The sequence below is a fragment of the Haliaeetus albicilla genome, chromosome 4 (genome assembly GCF_947461875.1).
Source record: "Haliaeetus albicilla chromosome 4, bHalAlb1.1, whole genome shotgun sequence".
Taxonomy (NCBI): domain Eukaryota; kingdom Metazoa; phylum Chordata; class Aves; order Accipitriformes; family Accipitridae; genus Haliaeetus; species Haliaeetus albicilla.
In genome coordinates, this window is record NC_091486.1 from 35,445,822 (window position 1) to 35,468,799 (window position 22,978).

At 38.5% G+C, this 22,978-nt stretch overlaps 1 protein-coding gene across 3 annotated transcripts in view; it reads left to right on the top strand.

Moving 5' to 3' along the window:
* The window catches only part of STAT4 (signal transducer and activator of transcription 4), a 43,382-nt gene that overhangs the window by 10,457 nt on the left and 9,947 nt on the right, over positions 1 to 22,978 (top strand). For all 3 annotated transcript variants that reach the window (XM_069781876.1, XM_069781874.1, XM_069781877.1), the window contains exons 4-16: positions 7,234 to 7,332; positions 8,124 to 8,216; positions 10,152 to 10,230; positions 11,829 to 11,914; positions 12,802 to 12,953; positions 14,190 to 14,348; positions 15,225 to 15,317; positions 16,172 to 16,231; positions 17,657 to 17,674; positions 17,754 to 17,847; positions 18,684 to 18,728; positions 22,079 to 22,162; positions 22,429 to 22,527. In XM_069781876.1, the coding sequence (XP_069637977.1) occupies positions 7,234 to 7,332; positions 8,124 to 8,216; positions 10,152 to 10,230; positions 11,829 to 11,914; positions 12,802 to 12,953; positions 14,190 to 14,348; positions 15,225 to 15,317; positions 16,172 to 16,231; positions 17,657 to 17,674; positions 17,754 to 17,847; positions 18,684 to 18,728; positions 22,079 to 22,162; positions 22,429 to 22,527 (1,161 nt within the window). The remainder of the gene's footprint in view (positions 1 to 7,233; positions 7,333 to 8,123; positions 8,217 to 10,151; positions 10,231 to 11,828; positions 11,915 to 12,801; positions 12,954 to 14,189; positions 14,349 to 15,224; positions 15,318 to 16,171; positions 16,232 to 17,656; positions 17,675 to 17,753; positions 17,848 to 18,683; positions 18,729 to 22,078; positions 22,163 to 22,428; positions 22,528 to 22,978) is intronic.

Below are 22,978 nucleotides of genomic sequence, written 5' to 3' on the forward strand. Positions count from 1 at the left end.
ACATATAAAGGTTTTTTAGTTTAGGTGACTGTTTACGCAAGTCACTGTACCAGAATCATACATGCATTAGGGATCCTAAGATTATTTATTTCAGTACATCAAAGAAAATGGACAAAAGAGCATTAGCTCTGAAATAGGACATTCCAGTTGGTACTTAACAAACAATTCTAATAAGCACTGTGCTGAGAAACAGTTGCAAAGAATGGAAACATAGCCATTGATGTTTAAGTTGCAGTTTCCTGTTAAAGCTTACAACAGGGTGAGAATGGAACAAAGTAGAGAAAGTTTCTAATACACCACAGAAGACCCATTTCAAAATGTTATTTATATGTATTTAGCACACGTGTAACCTGCCAGATCAACAAAGCAACAAATTATAGTAGGAGGTGTGTTTTGAACCAGTGTGTCCTGCTGTCTAATACAATTCAGACTGATCTTTCATATTAGCATCTTGCCCCCAGTGAGTTTTCCAGTTCAACCATTAAAGCTGTTTACAGAAAATTTTGGCATACAAATGGGAAACCCCACACAGAAATCTGTATGCTAAAAGCAGCTAGCTGTCTGCTGTTAGCTATCGCAGGCTGGCAACTGCACATCCGCTAATAAAGATTTTTAAAAATTATTGATACAAGACCAGAAAAAGGTTACTTAGAAGTAAAATATTTTTTAGTTCCTAGTTATTATTTAAAGAACACAACTCAGTTTATAAATGTTTCAGTTTGGTTTTGTAGAACGAATAACAGTTAAACTTACAAACAGAAGTAAAAATAAAAGCAAACAAACTAAACAACCTCTTGTGGGCTTTGTCCATTCTGGAGTATTAAAGGCCCAGTTGCAGTCAAACATCTGCCCGAGAGATTAGTTAATAATACTCAGGTCTTTGTGTCCAGAAGATGGGGGGGATCAGTCCTCTCTCCTCTCCTGTTTTACCCTTTTTCATATGGAATACTGTACTTTTATTTATTCTGAAATAAATCTCATTTAAATAAGAAGCTTCGCTACATTATTCATCTCCCTGGCAGCACAGCTCTACTGTCTTATGATGAGATCTACAGACATATATATTTTCTGTAGCTGTATCTCAACCTACCTGCTTAGAAATCTGCTGTTTCTGTAGACTGTTCCTGGACTGGTTTTAGTGTCTGCTGGTAGGGACTCAGCAGTGGAATTTGGGGGCAAACTGGGGGATGGAAAAAAAGATCTCTGTCTTCACAGGTCATTCACTGTGCTTTTACAGCTTTGCCTATTGCAATTTGGTTGCACGTGCCATAAAAAAAAAAAAAAAAGTATGATCTTTTGGAAGTCGTGCATTGTATCAGGACTTCCCACACATCATAGGAGTTGTCTAAAACAATGAGGTTGCCTTTAAGTTCTCTCATGTATTTTGAGAGGGGGAAGGGGAAATCTAAAAATAAAAGTCCAACAAGAGCAGTCTAAATAGATAGTGTCACAGGTACTTCCTGTGACTTAAAAACCTACATAAAACAGAGCCATCTTTCCAATAGAAAAAGATTTTTTTAGTAAGAATACTGCCTGTTTAAATAAAGGCTTTCAAAAAACTCCCAAGCACTTTACCTATATCAGGGTAACATAAGGACCGCTCTTTCTTTGTATTCTAGTACTGTCTTCATTAGACTTTCTGCCTGGATGCATAAACAAAGGTAGAAAACAAATCAAGGCAAAATGTTGTTTGTCATACTTGAAGGTGAAAACGGGAAATAAGTGTGTATGGTTATGCTTTCCCACCCACACATTTCTTTGAGATACAAAACTATACCAAAGCTTTTTTCTTTCAAAAATAAAATGATAGACAAAAGATTTTTTTCTCCCTGTTTTTTAATTACATGAAAGATGAGACATCTGCTTATCTAGAAAGATGCTGAGTATCGGACTTAGTAAAATAAGCATATCACAAGTGAGCAACGGGGAAGGAAATGTATTTTTGCTTGACTTTGTAATCCTGTTTCCTGTCTTTCCATGTCCCACCTCCCTTCCATCAGCTTCTTTAAATAATCATTCAACTTCAACAAATAGATCAACAGTCATACTAGTTAATGGTTCCATGCCTCCAAGTAAAGCTCTTATTTGTATACAATTAAAAGGCTCAAGCAGGGCTTTCCTAGCAGAAACAAGAAAAAATACAGCTGATGTTTTTGATATTTAAAAAAAAAAAAAAAGAGAGAAAAGTAGGGAAAAACCAACCAAATTCTGAAGTGCTTTTTCAGAATTAGAAAGCACTAAAACCTATTCAAGTAATTTTTAGGTCACCTTGAAAACCAGGAGATAACCAGGTAAACCCCTGACTGACTTTCTAAAGGTTGCACAGCACATCCTTCTACATTACAAGTAGAGACCAACAGTCACTAATACCTAATCCTCTACTTTAAGCACTGAAAACAGAGTCAGGATACTGAAGTAGTGCATATATAGTATTCATTTATAGATATGCCCAGTACATAGAGACCTTTGCCACATGAAAAGAAAGCTGGCCAATATTACTGTGGCTGGGAGTGATCCACTTTGTGATGGAGCTGCCCACAGGAAAATAAGCTAAATTTTGGAAAATTAAAAAAATGGGAAGAAGAGTAAGAGAATGAATCTCTGGTCTAGATTTCTTCATTTGTCTCAGGAAAAGCAGTAAATTTCAGATACACAGACTGACAGTTGTTTGGTGTTCTTTTTAAAAGCACATGTGTTTTAAAGTGCCGTGATATGTATTTTAAAGTTTCTCTGTGATCTTACAACTTACAGAATCAAATCTTGCATTTCCCCAGCACTGTTTCATGCATCTTAACATATCACAAATAGTTCAAGCTGTTTTAAAATTTGGCTAAAGGGTCTAAACTCCACACATTATAATGTATAAATTGTAATTGCAGAAATGCCTCTTTGTTTTTCTTCATGATCTAGTAAGATGGTATCACAACAGATGTCTCTGGAGTAGAGAGAATGCATGCTGGGCGGTGGTGGAAAGGTTTTCTCCTGAGTAAATGTCATCAGCATTCAGAGAAAATTTTTACCTGTTCAGAATGAAAGTTTAATTTCTTCCATTCAGTTATATTTATCATCATGCTGGTAGTTATTGAGAAGAAGCCAGTGCAAATAAAATCATTTGTTGTTTGTTGTAAATCATGATATGGAAGACCTCATCAAAACAGAAGAGGAGAAAGAAAATTTCTAACAACAACAGGATTAAGTAATATTAGCTGATAAGACTAACGTTTCCATTTGAAACTTCAGACGAAAAATGAATCCTCAATTTCTCTTTGTTGGTATTTATCAAAATACAATTATAAGTTTTCTCTATAAATATCTAAACTTAATAATACAATTTGCAGAACTACAGAATCCACACCTTTCCTCCTTTCCTGGCTGCCAATGCTCATGTCACACTGAGTTAGGATTCCCCCATCTCAAGCCTTTTTTTGGTTAAATTTCCTTTATTTTCCAGCTTATACTACTCTTTCAAGGATAGGAAATAATTTTCAATTAGTCATTCAGAAGCCAAGGTCATCTTGAGCAAATTCTGCCCTCAACCAAAGACAAAATGGAAATGCAGAACAGCAAGAGTTGACAGCAGACAGATAATAAGGGAATACTGAGTGGCACGTTCTGAAGTGTAATTACCTCTGAGAAGTATAAAACATGGGGAGAAGAAATTCAGTGTTATTATTTTGATGGAGCCAAACACATTGGTTATTATAACTTTTAGTAATTAATTATCGTTACTTAGTAAATTAAAATTGAGATATTTAATGTTACAACTTATTTATTATTTATCAATTTGTTGTTGTTGAGTTGCAATCCATCTGCTAGATTACTTCAAAAGAGGCTGCTGATACAGCATATATTGTATAAATATAGCCGGTTCTGGGAGAGAGAGCTCAAGACCGACAGAAGGGGATGCCCACTCAGGCTGTGGCACACAGCTCAGCTCCGTGCCAGCTGTCCAGCGTTCAGAGCATCTGTCTATCAGAAAGGCAAGGTCTGTTCCTAGCCTTTGATCACAAGTGTTCGCACTGCAGATCCACCATTATTCCAGCTTTTGTCTGAGGAGCTGCTGCTCCAGGAGGGCAGGTGGCAGTTCTCTGTCAACCTGCTTGGTGTCTGCTCAAACTGAATCAAGCTGAACAAGCACCAGACAGGCACAAGTATGGGAATCGCTACGGGCGCAGCTTATTGCTAGAGCTTTATGACTTAGAGAAGAAAGGGGGAAAAAAAGTGAATTTCCACTTCATCTCTTGGTTCAGATGGTTTTCTCTTAATGAAACAAAGAAAAAGAGAGAAAGAGTTTTTAAAAGTTTTGCATATGAATAGTATCTAGAAACACTAGGAAAGTCCCTAATACCTGGCAATTTTTGTGGGGGATTTTTAAACATCCCACTGTCAGAAGATTTTTTTTGAAGTGCCTCTTCTGCATAAATGCATTTTCCAGCTCCAAGAGAGGATTTTTATTTCTTCTTGACTTTGTTAAATAGCTTTTGTTTGACTCCTTTTTGTCACAGGACAAAGACAAAAGGCAACCATCAGCCCTTAGAGCGCTTGAATTCTGTTGGGCAGTGGTAAGCTGGGACTAAACACTCCTGAAGCCTTGTGGTTTCTGATAGGCTGCAGATACCAACGTGTGGTATGGTCCTCGTATGCTAGCCATCTGTGTAGAAGGTGGGACCCTGTTTTACCAGCAAAAAAATAACAGCAACAAGCAGAAATTAACAGACATTAACTGAGGAAGTAATATGCACATCAGTGGATTGACACCAGTCGCAGACTTCTCACCACAGCTTTCATCCCAAGCCTTAATAAAACCAGGACTTTTTTTCCTCTTGTCAAGGTGCAGATAGATGAGACAGGCTCAGTGATACAACTGACTGCAGCTAAAACAAGGCAGGCCTGTTCTCCCCTTTCTCAGCCAACCTCTACTGATTTCACGTGTGCTAGTCCTTAACAATAAGCTCATCCTTTGCTGAGCAGTTTCGGCACACTGAGGAGCAGAAAACCCGTTCAGCAAAAAAGCGCGAGTGGTTTCCATCCCAGTTAGCAAGCTGGATTGGCTCACTAAGGAGTCAGACAGGCAGCGGACTGGCACGAGGCAAGGGCTGGCACCCCGCAGCCAGGAGCGCAACCATTCTTTGCAGCAATTAATTTGCTCTGGCTGTTGCTGTTGGACCCTACCTTTACCTTACTTCCACATGAAGCTCCGCTCACTCTTGATCTTTTGCAGGAAGATCATAGCCATTTCCCATGTGCCTGTATTCCCTCCCCAAAGTTATGTCCTGACACAACGCAGAGACAGCTTGGGAATATGCTCAGTGAAGGGGACTACAGATATATTCCTGGACCTGAATGAAGTTCAGCTGTGCTGAAGGAAGTGTGCAGCGAGAATATCGTTACTACCCTTAGAGCCAAGAAGCTGGCAGGGAGAAACCAGTAATGGCAGATCTTTGGCATTGTCGTTTGACATGGAAATCAGCAGTGTGTCCTTAATGTTAAATCCCCCCTGACTGCCCAGCAAGGAGCAGGCAGGGAGGGAGTACTTAGTGTTTCATCTGTGTGTCCTGGGGTGGTATTGCTCACCACTTTTTTTCTCCAGAGAAACTGCTAAAATCACAGTCTTGTCCATAACTCCCATTCCTCAGGGTAATTGATACAGATGATTTTGCTGGAGTAAAGCACCACCCTGAGCTGCTTTTAAAGAGACCAGAGGAGGCACAGCACTAGGACTACCTTGAGTATGCACTGGTTGCACTGTGGGGCACGTACTTTGTTTGTCCTGAGAAGACTTAAGAAACCCTAGAAATATTAGAAAGGTTAGTCTCATTGCTAACAATGCCATGGCAGTCAAACCTTCTCTAGAAGGGAGCATTTTGTACGTCAGTTATTTAAAGAGTCCTATGTCTTTCATCTAGTCTCTACCTGGAACCACAGTATAACCAACAGCATGGTATTTAATACCAAGCAGCTTGGAACAAGTCTCGATGATTAAAATTACCATTTTTAATGTAATATTTCTTTACCCTGTAATTGAAGTCAAAACTTATTATGAAAAAGTCTTTCAGATTACTTGGATTTCATGCAAAAGCACCCATGAAATGATTCGGTTTTGTCTGTCTAGTAAAAAGTGTTAGAAATATATGTTCACTGTCATAGTAGTAGTTGGCATATAGCAGTAGTGTGTTCACATTTCTATCAGATGTGTTCACACCCTTGTTTCTAATACAGCAATTTGTATGAGATATCTACAGAAAATACAGCAAAAGTTTAAGTAAGTATAAACTTACTGTGCCACATTCAGAGAAAGCAAAAATAAATGAAGTTCTGAGTGGCAGCAAAATATGATGAGAATAAAAACTAATCAGAAAGGAAGGAAAATAGAACAAGTCCAGAACTGGAAACCATACAGGAAAAGAAATTAACTGGGTTAATTCTAATGGATAGCTGAAAACTGTATAAGCACTGAATAAAGGGCACCTGAATGAATGACACGTGAACACTGAATAAAAGGCATGAAGGATATTGAGAAACACTGAATAAATACATCACCATGAAAGAAGCTGCTTGAGAGTCCTCAATCATTCCAATTTGATAAATACAGCACAAACCAATGTTACTTCAAATTGTGCCCAGTCCTCAGTCACACATCAGCAATTCTGCACCTTATTTATGGTGGTGTAAAAATACAGACATTTTTTGGTTCTTTGGCTCGGGACAAGAGTTGTTTCTTCCTTCATCTTAGGCGCATTATTTGTTGAAGGAGAAAAATCATTCACAGACATTAAAATTTAAGTCTCTGCTTTATGCTGAGGAAGCTTTTCTGCTTGCATCATTACTGTATTGATATGCTTACAATTTTTTGTTGGCAGAAGTGCTACGTGCTAACAACAACATCCTATTGAAAATGGAAGACGTGATAAAATCGTGCAGAATAGGCTGACAGGAAAGCCCTTTCAAAACAGCTGTGTTAGCAGTGGAGCAATTTGATCTTCAAATGATATACATCTTGGAGTTGTATCTTTACAATCTCTGTAGAGCATTGTTAAGAATATTTTATTACAATGGCACTAACTGATGCTGCACTGCAAGGCTGAACCAGCACTAACAAAGGTCGAGAACAGTAGGGGAGTCTTTTCCACCTGCACCAAGCTGTAGCTCATAGACACTGAAGCACGTTTGTGATTTCCAGAGGGACACCCTGAATTCTGAGTTTTTGAAAGCTGTATTTACTTGCGCTTGCAGGGCAAATATCATGGTAATCCCATGCATATAGCAGTGATCATCTCAAACTGTTTAAGAGAAGAAAGAAGAATATTGGCTGCAGCTAGCATGCCTGTACAGGTAATGAATTACATTTCATTAATCTGCTCCATGTTAATCTGCTCACGTGCTTTTAGGACCAAATGCTGTCCTCTCATTCCACTAGAGTGATTTGTGTGCACTAGGGGTTGCCAAATGTTGCCCTTTAAACTCATGTTTGTACTCCATTAGTGGCTCTACTGCTGCAAACATTGCTATAAGTGACTTCTATGTCACAGCTAATCTTCAAAGACTTTAATCTGTGGGAAAGGCTTTAAAGAGATTATTCTTTGCAAGCAGATGTGTATATTTTAAATTATGCAATGCATTAGTTCATATTAATTATGTAATGCAAAAGACATTCCATCTGATACCTCGCAAAGGCATTGGATAGTTTTTATGTTGTTTGAAGAAAGAAACTTTAAAATTACATATAAAATCTATTTTGGGGGAATTGTTACATGGTTAAAACCCAGACAGAATTTTTAAGTCAACTGTGTTCTTTTTAATCACCTGTGGATGTAATACATATTCTTCTATGGATATTGTGACATGGGTCTTTTTCAGAAGTCTAATAACCTGTGTTTCAGTTTCTTTAATTTACTAGATGTTTAATGTTTGCAGTATACCCACACCCTTTCACCTTTTGGATTTCAAAGTTAAAGCGGCATGTTTTGAAATCTGTGGAACTAAACAGATTTGTCTGTTTACACAAGTCTCCAGATGGTTGAAGACCAGCTTCTGAATTCCCTCTCTATGCTAGAACTTGCAGTACAGTTACTATCACTTGTTATTATTAGTCATCCACCCCTTATCTGTTCAATGTGTTCCAGGGGCCACTGGAAAAGTCTCTGCAAAACTCTGTGGTTTCAGAACGACAAAGAAATGTAGAACACAAAGTGTCAGCCATCAAGAACAGCGCTCAGGTATTTTTTTGTCCTGTCTGCTGTTTACACAGGTTTTCATACAGACATACCTGAACTATCTTTAAGCTGGGTAGCACAAATACTTTTGCTACCAAGCTGCGCCAACCATTTTCCATTTTTTTGAGGATCTCAGCCCAGACTAACTACATCCAGGATGTACCTGGATCCTCAGGTTTTTACAGCTGCTCTGCATTCATCATGAGAGCTACCTACTTTAAAGCTATCATCACACTCATCCCTATGCGAGTTGCAGGCATACCTACTGTCTCTAAAGAGATGTGAGGTTCCGTAAATGTGTTTCCTGCAACTTCACCTCTTTTACTTGGGTCAGCAGTAGTTAGCCTTCGTGACCTCTGAGTCACGTACCAAGATCTTTGTAAAGCTGAAGGCTACGAGACATAATTACGTGTTTTGCAGATGTGAGGGGAGAAGAACATTAGGAGCTGATGGTGACAATTCTCCAAGAGTTTCCCATAGCATTGCAGGGCAGAGCTGGGCTGAGCCAAACCTGTAGCTACCTCCCACAATGACCTTGAAAGCTCAGTCAGAGAATACCTGCCTATTCAGTTCAAGGCAGGATTATCTATGGCCTTTTTGCTATCCCAGCCCCACTTTCAGCTTTGCAGCAGCCTCAATGTAGAAGTTGTATTTGAAATACCTGTCCATATGCCGTTCAAGAGCAACACTTCTGGTATACTGGGAAGAGGTCCTAGTAGCATTCTCTCATCAGTGTCTCCCTACATGGGGAAGAAGGGTTAGAGAGATGAAACCCTTAAAAGGATAAAGCTAGCTTTAGAAGAATGTGATACTAGATCTCTATCTACGTATAAAGTTGTAAGATAAGAGTTGCAGAGCAAAAGCAGACAAACCTGGAACCCAGCAGCCTACCATGCTGCTCCTTCTGTGTGGGGAAGTGTAGCCATCCCTGAAAGACCAGTGAAAATAAGAATGATTTCTAGATACAAGGGTTTTTTAGTAGGTAATTAAGTTGAACAAAGAAATCAGCCAGCTCCTTGTGTATGTAATTTCATACCTTACACATATAATTTAAAAGTTTAGTCTCCAAAATAAAAAGGAAACCAAAATGGCTAATTCTGTGTGTCCTAATTTAGCAAACGAGTTTTTGTATTTTCACAGACACTTAACAAGCACATCTCAGGGAACTAAAAAGGATTGTTTATGAGTTGTTGGCAGAATCAAGGCTTCCTATAAACAGCACAGAAACAGATCTTCGAAGTAAAACAAATTATTTCCTACGGTTTTATTTTCCTTCTTTTGATGTGTCTTTTTTTGAATTATCATTGTTTTGTTACTAGAAAACACTTTCTAAACTTTTGGCAGTACATATGAAAACAAACCCTTGCAAAAAGCCAAAGCAGCAAAAATGTTTAATTTCTTTACCCAAATTCTTAAGTAATTCTCTAAATAAAGTCTCTGAGCTCTGCTACTGTCACTGGCTCCATCTTTCTTGGTTTTGCACACCCCGTTCTAAGTTCCATTGATGTCAATGCAAAATTATCCATTTGCCCTGTTTTAAAGTTCCAAGAAGAAAGTTACATTATTGGCATAATAATTTCAATTTAGCTCAGGCTAAATGTAATCATTCCTATTTTCCACTATGTCATTGAACTGGTAAACAAGAAGTGGTTAAGCTGTATCAACTAGTGTTTGACTGTGGGAGAGAGGATAATTTCCAAATTAGTAAAATTCTTTCTGAACAAGTAAAATGAATCTGTTGTTACAAATGTGCATTTATAATTCAGTCGTCTTTTTTAAAGTTTACAAGATAGTAAACCAGAGTTCCCAGTACTGCTTAGGGATTTTCAAATGGTAGGCAAGGAAAATACTACATTATGCATTTGTCCATTACAAAACAAACTCCTTCTTATGTCACTGTGAACACCCAAGTAATTTTACCTTCTCTTCCCGGGAAAGATGACTGACCAAGATGTCAAATACTTGGAAGACTTGCAAGAGGAATTTGACTTCAGATATAAAACAATACAAAGCTTAGGTAAGAGTTTTTATAATAACTTTTAGATTCTCTAGGAAATGGCTGATTCCGCAGCTAGACCCCAGTATCAGGGGGGGTTTTGTGCGTTACCCAGATAATATATGTAAACATAAAAACGGATTTGTAGTTTATATAGTTATAGTCACGGAACATAATGACTCTTTTAGGGTGAAGAGGGTAAAGAGGATCTTGTTGAGCAAGTATAGTTATTTTCTGTAGATAAGCTGCATAATGGCATGAAAAGTAGTAATTTTCTTAATTTAAAGAACCTATTTTTCAATTTCCTCATCTTTGACATGGGCCTTCCTTGGCAGGATGTGGAAGAGCCTCTTACTTGCTAGAGTAGAGTTGTGCAAAACTGATTTTTTAGCCTCTAACTTGGCTTTCTATTCTTTTTTGACCACAGTGGTGATAACCAGCTGGTAAGCACTCTGAATGCATGTTTGACCAGCCTGTGATGGTTGAGATCTGCACATGGCAACAGTCCTTGCATGATCTCCTTCAGAAAAGAAACTGAGGTCCACTTGTGTCTGCTCAGATATTTTCACATTATCTCCCTTTGAACATGCAAAGATATTGGGCTTGAAACGTCCGAGTTCTTAAACACATCAATTCTATATGTTTAAGGCTGGATATGGCCAGGCAATCGGAAGAGATCAAGTTGCCATGGTTTAATGAGTTGTTAGTCATCGAGCCAATCATAATTATTGACCACGCAGATGATTGAAGCCTGCTCCATTTGCAAAATAAAACTTGCTTACATAAATTACTTTCAGGGCTTAAAATTTCACTGTGTCAACACATGCACTATACCAGCACAGCCAATTTGCAGTACAAATTGCTGTGGCTGAGCTGACAATCAGTTACTTGTCTGCCTCTCTTGAAACATCTACCCTAACATAATGGGAAGATGTCAGTCCAGAGCTTAGCAGAGACACAGTTGGCACCAATTTCTTTTTTGAAGGTAGCATGAAAGATGCAAGTAGAGCAAAAGGTGGGGAGAGCTGCATATGAAAGAGCACGGGGCAAGCTTGGGGAAGCTTGAAACTAGTGCATGATCCAGAGAAGGAAAAATGTTACGGAGAGGGGGAAATACCCAGCGATCAGTACTCCTGGCTGCTGAAATCCCCACAGCGATGAACATTTTATCTCCGTTTCAAATGCCTAACCTCCATTCTCTCAGCCAGATGTGTAATTCATATCAAGTCCAAAGAGCTTTAGTCTAACTGCAGACACCACAAGCATATTTCAGCAGTGTACAGATCATTCACTGATCCAAGCCAGATGTACCTAGTACACATAAGTATGCACATGAATAAGAAATGTATGGATTTCTAGGCATCATCTGTATGTTTTCTACCTTTTCCAGCTCCACACACACATCTAAAGAGTGGAGTCATAAAACCTTATCTTAAACTTGTACTAAAGTTAGTCCATTCAAATGAAATACACTTTTACATAATCTACTGATGTCTGCAGTTTGTTTTTTCACTGGTTCATACTGCAGTCTGGTCGTGGTTTTTTCCCCTCCTCCCCTTATATAAACATGCACACGCACCCACACACGCATTTATACTGATTTTTTTCATCCTCTGCAGAACAGAGCGACAAAAACAGTGCCCTCATTAAACAGGAAATGTTGGCATTGCAGGCGATGCTCAATACCTTAGACTACAAGAGAAAGGTTAGTGACACGTTTTGTCATTTGTGGTTTGTTTGCTTTCTCCCCTTATTCCCACACTGCATACTCAAACGTGTATGCGTGCCTTTTTCAATTGTCCTCTCAGAAGAACAGACAAATAACATAGGACTTAAAAATCCACAAAAGGTTTGAGTGGGTATGGGTGATTTTGACTAGCGGTTAAGAAGTTGGCAATTAAGCAATGGCTTAATCAAGGATATGGTTCTGAGGCAAGGACATCACTTCACAGGACCTCTTATGTACTGTGCTAAGTGGATAACTTAGCTGGCAGTCTGTAGCTTTTAACTTAAATAAAAAGTATTCAAAGTAAATGTAATCTAATAATTGCAAAGAAAATAAACAAACAAAACCCAACAACCCACCAATGGTGCCTTGCTCTTCTCAGCAACTGAGACGTGCAAATATGACAAATATTCCGCTGACCACTTCTTTGCTGGCACAGAAGACAGTACATTTAGGCAATTTGTTTGAGTCCATGTACTTTTTACGGTTAAAAGCAAGCAACCAAAAAACCAATGCACTGGATATGGTGCAAAACAAAAGGAGAACTTTTTGACCTTGACAGTGCTTGCAAGTGTCAACTTGTTGGAGGTGTTATGCCCACAAAGAATGCAACAATCCTCCCTCCCACTCCCCCACCCCCCAAAAAAAGAAATTTTACTGAGGAAGAGTTCATAGAGATTCAGGATTAATTTCAATTACAATGGGTGATGAATCCAGTCGCCTCAGAGTTAAAGAAACTGAAGTGGTAGGGACTAAATACGTTACTTCCAAAATAATTGAAAAAAAGTAATCAGCGTTTTATGATAATTGCTGAATTTTGCGGCTGTTCCCTGTGGTCAGTTTGTGACACCTTTCCTATTTTACAGGAAGTACTCAGTAAAATAGGGCGTGTGATTCATGAAATCGATACACTTATGAGCAACATGCTGACTGAAGAGCTGCTAGACTGGAAGAGACGGCAGCAGATTGCCTGCATTGGGGGTCCTCTCCATGGTGGGCTTGATCAGCTCCAGAACTGGTAAACTTGCCTTGAGCTTGTGTTTCCACTGAAAACCACAGGAAGTCTGCTGCACGTGAAATGATCATTCCTTTAGATCAGTTGCCTTGCTACCTTGCAACAGCAGCAAATTCATTAGCAGCTAAGCAAGTAAATAACAAAAAATACAATTTGTTTTGGTGGACAACATTTGCTATTCAGAATTAATAACATTACAGTGAACTGCTGAGCCTGAGCCGTGGCAGTCACTCATTTGTTGGTTTGACAGTTGTTCCAGATACATGATACATACCCTCTTGGGAATTTTGCTTGAGTAAAAACTGTGCTGACTGAGTTTGTCACTGAGGACAGTGGGAGTTTTGTCTAGGCAGGAGCTGGGTAGACACTTTATGCTTTGACTCATTAGGTACATCACTCCTCCAGACTTCAAACTACACAGGAATTGAATGGTAGTAGTCTCTGTGGTGGCAACTCTAAAGGTGATTGTGAATAAAAAGACAACAGCATTATAATAAAAAAGATAATGCAGCCAGAGAATGTCAATGTCCTGGTCATTTCTCTCCCATCAAACTTCTCTTCTGGAAAAGGTAGTAAAAAGAAGAAAAAAGGAAGGAAAACAACCAAGAACCTTTTTAGGTTTGAAGAAAATTTGCCTTTTTCGTGTTGGTTTTTGTTCCCACTGAAGTTTTTTTTTTTTTTTTTCCAATGAAGATGTTAAAAATAGCTTTAAAAACGTGATTTTATACACGCATACCCTATTAAACTGTTAGCAAATGTGTTTGGATTTGATTTTCCTTATTGTTTTTACACTTCCTCAGTAGTCTTGGTAACTTGTTAATTTTATATAACAAGTTAATTAACAATAAAATTGTTAATTTTATATAACTATTATCTTTTAAAGAGTACATTTTGCAAAACTAATGAGCTGTAGGAAAGAATTAAAACTGGCACAAGTGTCCTGCATGTAAAACATCAGGACCATGTATGTATTTCTTGCAAATTATTACAGACAGCATTGCATTGCTGTTGATGAGGCCTGTTGCGTAAGTATTTATTTTTAAAAATAAAGTAGGTAATTTGCCTGATGTATTTATATACTCCTGTAAACAAAAGATGAATGGACATGAGTTTGGATAAAGCAAGAAAGCACCGATCGGTACTGATTCTGATTTCCCTAAGCAAGAACTTCAGTAGCCGTTATGTTCTAAGAAATAGTTTACGTGAAAGATGGCAAACTAATCTTTTGTCTTGCTGTAGTTTTACACTGTTGGCAGAGAGTCTCTTTCAAGTTAGAAGGCAACTAGAAAAACTGGATGAACTGTTGACCAGACTGACTTACGATGGGGACCCTATCCCACTGCAAAGACCTCAGCTGCTGGAAAAAGTCAACTTTCTGCTCTACAATCTTTTCCGGAAGTGCGTAAGCCATTGTCAGCTTAGATAAGTTTACCTGAACTGACACAAATTTATTGGCAACAATGAGACCATATTGTTAAGAAGAAAAAAAAATGAAAAAAAGGATCTTAAAGACTGAGTTTCCAATATAAAAAGTACGTAGAGCTGTCATCAAAACTCCTAGAAAATGAAGGTGCCAGGCAGCTTCTCCTGTGTAGCAGTTAAGGGTTTGTGATCGAGTTCTGACTCTTAAGTGAACACACAAAATCCACTTATTTCAGTAGGAATAATGTACATACTGCTGAGAAAAGTTGTGGTTTGGTTTTGGTTTTTAAGTAAAGTGGCAGGTGCTAATTTGTTTCTTGTCTTTTCTCTTCCCACCAAGACATTCTTCCACCACCATTCATGCTTCTATTAATAGATAAAATATTATCATCATTCCTCTTTGTTTTTATACTGGTTATACTAGAGATATACCACAGGTGACTATCTGAAAGCAAAACATGGTCAATTGTTTTTTTATAAAAAATGAAAAAAGATAAAATAATTGTTTAATTTCATTGGAGCCAGGCTCAGTGTATTTTCATACTCTGTTTTATGGTTCTGATAAAAGTCTCAGTCTTCCAGACTTTTATCAGCATCGTATTGTAGGACTACGGAATTTGTTTTGTTTTGATTTTTAATGTATTCCAAATATCTGTTTCTTATGAGAACAATTCAACTGTAAGTTAGACCACTGGATCATTTTGAGAACCGAGAGTTGGAATACATACCTCCCACTTAAGCATCTGTAGAGAAATAAGTCTCTAAGAGATACCAGCACTTTTTTTCCCCTAATACGGCTGTTTGTGTATGCATATTCCTAACAATGTATTTGTTTCACTTCTTTTCACACAGTTCATTCGTGGTTGAAAGGCAGCCCTGCATGCCAACACATCCCCAGAGGCCAATGGTTCTTAAAACATTAATACAGTTCACTGTTAAATTAAGGTAAGGAAAGGAAATATGATATAAACTCCTTCACTGCGTACTGCATTTTATCTTAGGAGAATCTATAAAGCAAAGCAGATCAAGTTATGTTAGAGATCCTTTTGACTCCAGGTTGATTCTCTGGAATGGGCATATAAAGGCCACAGAATCTGTCACTCTTAGGAAGTGGCAATAAAAGAGTAAATCAGTGTGAGGAAGAAAGGCAGATTGTGGCCAAAATTCAGCACCTTCAGAGTTCTGTATGCACTGAATTCTTGTTTTAATGGCTTTGCAAACTGAGTAAATAATGATCCACATCATACAAGCCAACATCAGAATACTCAGAGCCACTTTTGCATGTAGGAAACAGAAACTGCACTTGGGGGGGGCAGCTCTGGTGAATCAGTGACAAGTTATTTCTCTCCCACTAGCTCCTTGCCTGACTTTGTGAAAAGAGCAAAGATTGGAGAGGAACTCTCATCTCATTTCCACCTCACAGCAAAAAGAATGCATGGAGGGTTAGGGGCTGTGGAAAGGGTACCTCAAGGAAAGTACACATACATCTACGGTGCAGTCACAGATTATACAAATCTATCTCTTAATTATTACTTCTTTGTTGTCTCTCTAGCCATTCCCTCACACGTATACTAACTTTTCCACATAGTTACAGGGAAGGTAGAACACCTGTCACTGGAACAGCCCAGCTCCTCTTTCTGAGTATACAACCTTGTAAATTGTGATATAATCCTAGATGCCTAATCTGTTTTCAGATTATAATAATTTCAGATACTTTAGTGTGGAGCTACTGGTCTTCAATATTTTCTGGTGAGAAATTTATTCTGTTAATATTAACTTTTACATTTTCTGTTTTGAAGGTTGCTAATTAAATTGCCAGAGCTGAACTACCAGATCAGAGTGAAAGCAACTATTGACAAGTAAGAAACTTTAAAGTGAAGATATTCTCTCTCTCCCTACAGAGACAACAGGTTTTTCAATTGTTACCCTATCTTATTTAGAGGTTGCTCTAAAAAGAAAAAGAAAAAAAAATAAACCCCAAACCAAAACAGTTAAAACATCAGGGAAATTATTTTCTTTTTTTAATGTGGAAGATTTCTTTGTCTCTTTTTTAAAAAAAGCTGCTATGTCCAATTGATGTTTTCAAATTGGAAGCAAGAAGTCCATTTAAGATTTGTTTCAAGACTTAGATAAAATTAATCAGTCTGAAATGGTAGCATCACACGAAAACTTTAAATCAAACTGTATTGCATTTATGGGATAGTCAGCTTTGAAATACCACTTATCTCTGCTTGCATTAATAGGCCCAGTACCTTCAATGCAGCTGCTCGGGGTAGTACATGAAGCTTGTGCTTGAAAAGCTAGTGCTGTAATTAGTAACTATGGCAGCTTACAGAGTTTTACCCCTGCCTGAAATTAAGACTGCTACATAAACTCCTCCTTTCTAAGGTGTTAGCTTCTCCTTTGTGTTCCCATTAATTCTTACAGCAGTCCCAAATGAACAGGATCCCCAGCTTCTTTTGTTGATTATAATTTCCTGAGCAAAAAGCATCTCAGACCCTGTCTATACTAGGTTTGTGAAGACAGTGTTAATGCTGCCTGGAGTATTTATTTCTATTTGAGTTAATGCATCTTCTCTCAGCAAGGTGTATTATTTTGAGCAATACCCAGTACTGTAGAGCAAGGTTGGTTACAGATCGGTCAGGGCACCCTAGCAGGATAAAACATGGGGCAGAAGACTTGCTGTCAAGGTATGATTTCAAAATCAGCAAAGGTGATCCGAGTCCTCACCGCCCACAATCCCCAGCCACAGGTACCAGCTACCCTCCCTTCTTCTGGCTGTTGTGCTTCTGCAGGCCCCTAAAAAACACCTTGACCACGCAGACATAGATGTTGACCCAAAAGGAAGGAAAACAGCCAGTGAGGAAGGAGCAGGCGAGAAGCCAGGACTGTTTCTCTCAAAAGCTGTGTACCGTCCAATTTGCTGCTGTGCACATGTTCTCCCAGTACACTATGAGCTATCTACACAGGCTTGTATTGTCCCAGAACACTGGCACGCAGGAAATTAGAGAGCACTGCAGCTTTGAATACCCACATATCATTCCAATGGTGGGGAAAAAAGCTAGATAAAATATACTACTTGTATCTGGCCAGGTGCAAAAGTCTAACTGGACAGTATAAATTTCAGTTCTTTAGTTTAAAAATTGCAGTTGTATTGGTAATACGAATTAACTTTGACAAGGCAAAATCTACCAACTCAAGGTATGTTTCTCAGTACAAGTTATGTCTTACACATTTACTGATGCACAATCTGTTTCCTCCCCCCTGCCTCTCTTCTACTTTAGGAATGTTTCAACTGTAAGGTAAGAAAATAAAATATCATATTTCTTAAATTATCCAATACCATATTATTTGAGTACGTAAGTGTAACGTCTTCCATAGTAATCGTAGATTCGTTCTGTGTGGAACACATGTGAAAGCAATGAACATGGATGAATCCGCAAATGGAAGCCTGTCGGTAGAATTTCGACATTTGGTAAGTTTGACTGCTTTTTTTCCAGTCACGTACCTCTGGTAAAAAAATAAAAGATTCTTTAAAAACTATGCAGGGAGAACTGTATTACTGTCAAGTCTACACTCATTTTGCTTTTCCTTATACAGACAGTTTACTCCTAGAACCTCTTTATCCCATTCTATACTTTATCCATTCCATAAGACTATGTATTTTCACAGAAATGACAAAGCAAATCCTAATTAATACCAGAAAAAGGAAAAGACAAATCATGCTGAATTACATAGCTTCTCAGAAACTGAGTTTTGTTAATAAAAACCCAAACAAACAAACAAAACAAAAACCCCAAAACCAAACTACACCAGCATTGTCTAGGGGAAATATATAACTGAATGCTTTAGATCTAGTTGAAATTAATGCCTGCAATAACTGTCTTCTGAGAGACTATAGTACTGCTTCTGTAACTTCTCTAATATCCCAGTGAGTCACGCTTTCTGACTAGACTTCCTCACCTATGGTATTTTTTTTTTGGGTTAACCACAGATGCAGTACATCAGTGTAGTTTTGCAAAAGGAGATGGAGGGTCTTTAGTGCTTTTTTGTATTATACGCTTCACAAGCACCCTAATTAACACTTTGTTACATTAACTTAATTTCTTAAAAAATTCTTTAAAAATATCAAAATACTATTCACTGAATAGACTTTTCAAGGCATAGTGTCAGAGCCTTCATTACAGCATATTTGTATATTGTAAATAAAACCTTATTATGTTAAGAACATCATGGTTACAAATTATATTCTTTATATGTACTTCTGTCTGTAGCTTCTTTGGCATATAAATATTGTTTTCCTTTATACAGCAACCCAAAGAGATGAAATCAAGTGCTGGAAGCAAAGGAAATGAGGTTTGTGCATTTATTTTACATGTTATTTTTGATTACTCTCACAAGTATTTCAGATTGGATTTTATTTAAATCAAAGAGCAATGACATGTTAGATTTTGAAATATATATTATCCTTAGAATAAGTATAGGACCCAATTATCATACGATGGTGTAAGTATAATGAGAACTTTTTAGAACTAGTCACAGAAATTTTAATTACATGCCTTAAATTTATATAGTTAAAAAGTTACAACGGAAGGTAGGAAGTAATAATCTGAACATAAGCGTTCCTCTTTAAGGCAGCCTTTTTGGTCATTTACATTTTGAAAAAAAAAAAAAGCTTTTTGAGTTTTTTGTTGAGACAGCTTTTCCTATAGGAACGGTTCTTTAATTACATATTCCGTTGGCCAAGTTTACAGCTGAAGTAAGGGTATAATTATATTTGCATCAAAGAAGTTTGCTCGCCTCAACCAGGACCAAAAGCGTGCTTAGCTTACCAATACTCATCCGAATCCGGTCGTAGGTTCCCCTCTTGTGGTGACACCGTACTATCACACGTTAGCCCTAACAAACCAGCAGGTGCTTCGCAGTACCCAGATTTCAGAGACACGCACATACCCCCCGGCACAGAAGGCGAAAGGCATTGCAAGTGCTTGCTTCCCACCAGAGGAGCTTAAAATCCGTACACTCTTGCTTTGCGGAGAGCAGAAGGCAGAAGTATTAACCCCGGCGCTAATCCACACGCAGAACGCCGTGCCCCAGCGCTCCCCTGTGTGGTGGAGCGCTCCTTCCAGTCCTGAGTTACCCTCCAGCACCCCCCGCATCCAGACCACCGCCCCGTCCTTCTTCCCCTGCCCGGCTCCTCGCCCCTTCCCCTTCCTCACTGCCTGCACAGCTCTGCCCTACATCCTTCTTCTCCGCTCTGGCTTCCTACGAACCGTGATTCCCCCGAGCGCCCGGAGTTTTACAGACACAATCCGAATCACAGGCAAGAACGTTACGGCCTTCGTTGGTTCACCTTCTGCATCGCCGGCGGGAGGGGAAAGGAGAACTGTCCCTGCAGGGGAGAAGGCAGCGTGTCCTTGTCCAGCAACTGGGGGCGGTAGGCAGGGAGGAGGAAGGCACCAGTACACGCAAACTCTAGGGTGGCCATGGACCGGCGCCGTAAATTTAGCACTGCTATTTAACAGCAAAAATCTACAGACAGATCTCTGACTGAAGCAAGAGTCAGAAGCTTGCAGCCAGTGATACAGCCTCTGCCAAAGCTACCAGAACAATTAGTGTCTCCCAAGGTAACTGACATCGCAAGATGCTTCTATGAATGCCACCTACTTACCTAGGAAGTGAAATAGCCTGTACTGGCTTAAGGGGTCTCCACACGAGTGCAACGTTTTAGCACAGTAGAAGCGCTGAGGGTAAAGTTGTATTGGCAAGTTTAAAAAAAAAAAAAAAAAAATTAAAATAATAAAATCACTCATATCACAGCCCAAATAGATGTAGTTACACAAACACAAGTTACACGTAGTCTTTAAGTACAAAGTAAAGGTGTGATCAGCATGGAGAATTTTAATCAAAAACCTAAAGCAGAAGATACTTGTGCACGCTTCACACGGTGTCTCTGAACAGAGTAAGCTGCAACCTGATTAGCAAGACTGAAACTCAAGACTTGCCTCCCCATTACTTTGCCACTTACAAAGTCATTTGCATCAAGACAAGCAAATGCGAAAATGTAGGTGTAAAAATGTTGGTGCTCTACTTTTGGTAGCATTTTACTCCCACTTTCACACATTGTGCCTTTATACCTACATAAAACGTAGGGCTGTGGAGAATTAGGACAGCTGAGCTGTGACATGGTTAACTGCTAACTGACTTCCTCCTTGGTCAAATCACAGTCTGTGAAGTCATTATTAGCATGAACTAGGTTGTTGGTTTTTTTATTAACAGCAACCATAATAATTCAAAAACTTCGTTTGTTACAGGATGTTTAGTAAGCTGAGAGTATAGTTGTTAAGTATGGCTTGCTCCCCCCGCCCCCCCCAAAAAGCGGAAGCACTCTGTATTTGAGATTTGTCCTTTGATGTAGATATGACTTTTTGCCTAGATGATTTTTCCATGAGAAAAATTTAAGTTTTTGCAAAATCATAACGGGGGGCAGGAAGGGGAGTTTCACCAACCTTTCTCAACTTTGTGTTAGCAATATGGGTTGAACTGGATTGATTCTATCTGTATTAAAACATTTGAGCTCATTTGATGGATCAGTATTTCATGTAAAAGCCTTCAGCTCTAAGGTGGATTTCCCCTTTGCAAGGCAGACTTATTCAGATGCCTGAGGATCTCCTGTGGTCTCAATCCCTCATTTATACACTATCTTTTGTTGCAGTGGCCTGTACATGTCCTGGAGGAGGTGCTCCATGGGAAAGATAAGGCCACAAGGCACTTTCCCAAGGAATAGTTTTATTTTACATTGACTAAAAGCAGAGTATTTCAGTAAATGGAAGCATTTTGATTTGGGATTTTTGATTTTGTTTCTTTTTTAAAAAGTCTGACAAAACAAATATGTGATGGGGAGGGGAAAAACAACAACAACAAGAAAACAGGAAAAGGAAACCCAGATTTTTATACTTTGACTTCTGCGGATGGAAATGTATTTTGAAAGATCTATTTCCCAAGGGGCAGAGATTTGGATCTTTACAGAGCTATGCTTGTTTGTAATCAAAACAAAACACTCGTACTACAAACTTTAATCAACTATGACAAACAGATTTTCTTTTTTTTTTTCCATCCAAGAAAAGCTTGGGTTTTTAATACCAGATTTACTTGGGATTAATGATTTAGGCCTCTACTCCTTCAATTAGTAACATCTAAGTATACTTAAAACAAACCTGTGTTCCCAGATGAGGGCCTACTTTGTCATTAAAGCTGTAGCTTTTTGTTTTGTTTCTAGTTTGTTTCTCCTTGAAGTTTAACATCTGTTTAAATTGGAATTGTCAATCAGTAAAGAAACTTTAAGGAAAAGGAAAGTTGGAGACAATCTTCATCAGACACAAAAAATGATCTGTTAACTTTTTGTGTGCAAATCTGTGTTTAAAAGCACCATTTTAGAAAAAGTTAAAAGTTTAAAAGTATTGCTTTAACAATGTCAAAGGGTTTTTTTTTAGATTAATCAGAAAAAACTACCAGACTTCTAGACTAATTTAATGTCAGAGTTTAATAAACAAATTATTTCCTTCACTTCCTTCTTTTTCTGTTCTACTTATATATTTGATTATGCGTTTTCTTTCCAAGTGGTGTAATCTCAGCAGTCAGATCACTAAAACAGTGTTAAATGCCAACTGTGCATTTACAGTATTATAACCTACTTACTCCCTCAGGGCTCTCACATGGTGACGGAGGAACTGCACTCCATCAGCTTTGAAACACAGGTCTGCCTGTATGGACTGACTATAAACTTGGAAGTGAGTATTCTGGCCAGATTTTCTGGGGCAAGAATAAAAGGCATTTTCCAGCAGCTTACAGAACAACCATGTTGGGCCAGACCACAGGTCTGTCTATCCTAGATGCTATCTTCAGCAGGAACCATAAGCAGATGCAAGCTTTCTAGAACTTCTGGACAGAAGCATATGCTTCGGGAGGGAAAAGGGGGCTAAAAAACCCAAAGCATAACACAGCACTACCACTTTCCTCGGCAGCATTTACATTCTGCATTTGTTCTTTCCACCAGACCAGCTCTTTGCCTGTGGTGATGATTTCCAATGTCAGCCAACTACCCAACGCGTGGGCTTCTATTATTTGGTACAATCTGTCAACCAACGATCCTCAGGTAGGTCTTCAGTATGCAAGTACTGACTTTCTGCATTTTCACATTTCTATTATTTGGTTGCCAAATACATTCATTATAAAAAGACTGTGTTTCCCTCTTAAACTGGCCTTATTTTCTTCACATACACTGTTATCAACATCATACTTTAATGTCGTTCGCTTTATCTTTTGTTCCCTGCCCAGATATAAAACCATATGCACACGTAGCCTTCCTTTTTGTAGGCTAAAGTAGTAGTTCTTAAACAAAGGAAAGGTGATAGCCCTTCTCCACAGCCATTCTAGTTTGAATGCCTTTTTTGGATGCAGTTGACCAAAACTGTAAATGGTACAAAATAATTCCACTAGTACAATTCAAAACTGTCAAAGTAGGTGTATAGGTGGATCTGTAATGTACTTAAGCTGCTTTTCCTCATGCATTTTATAAGAGCGAGTGCTTTCTATGGAGAAGATTG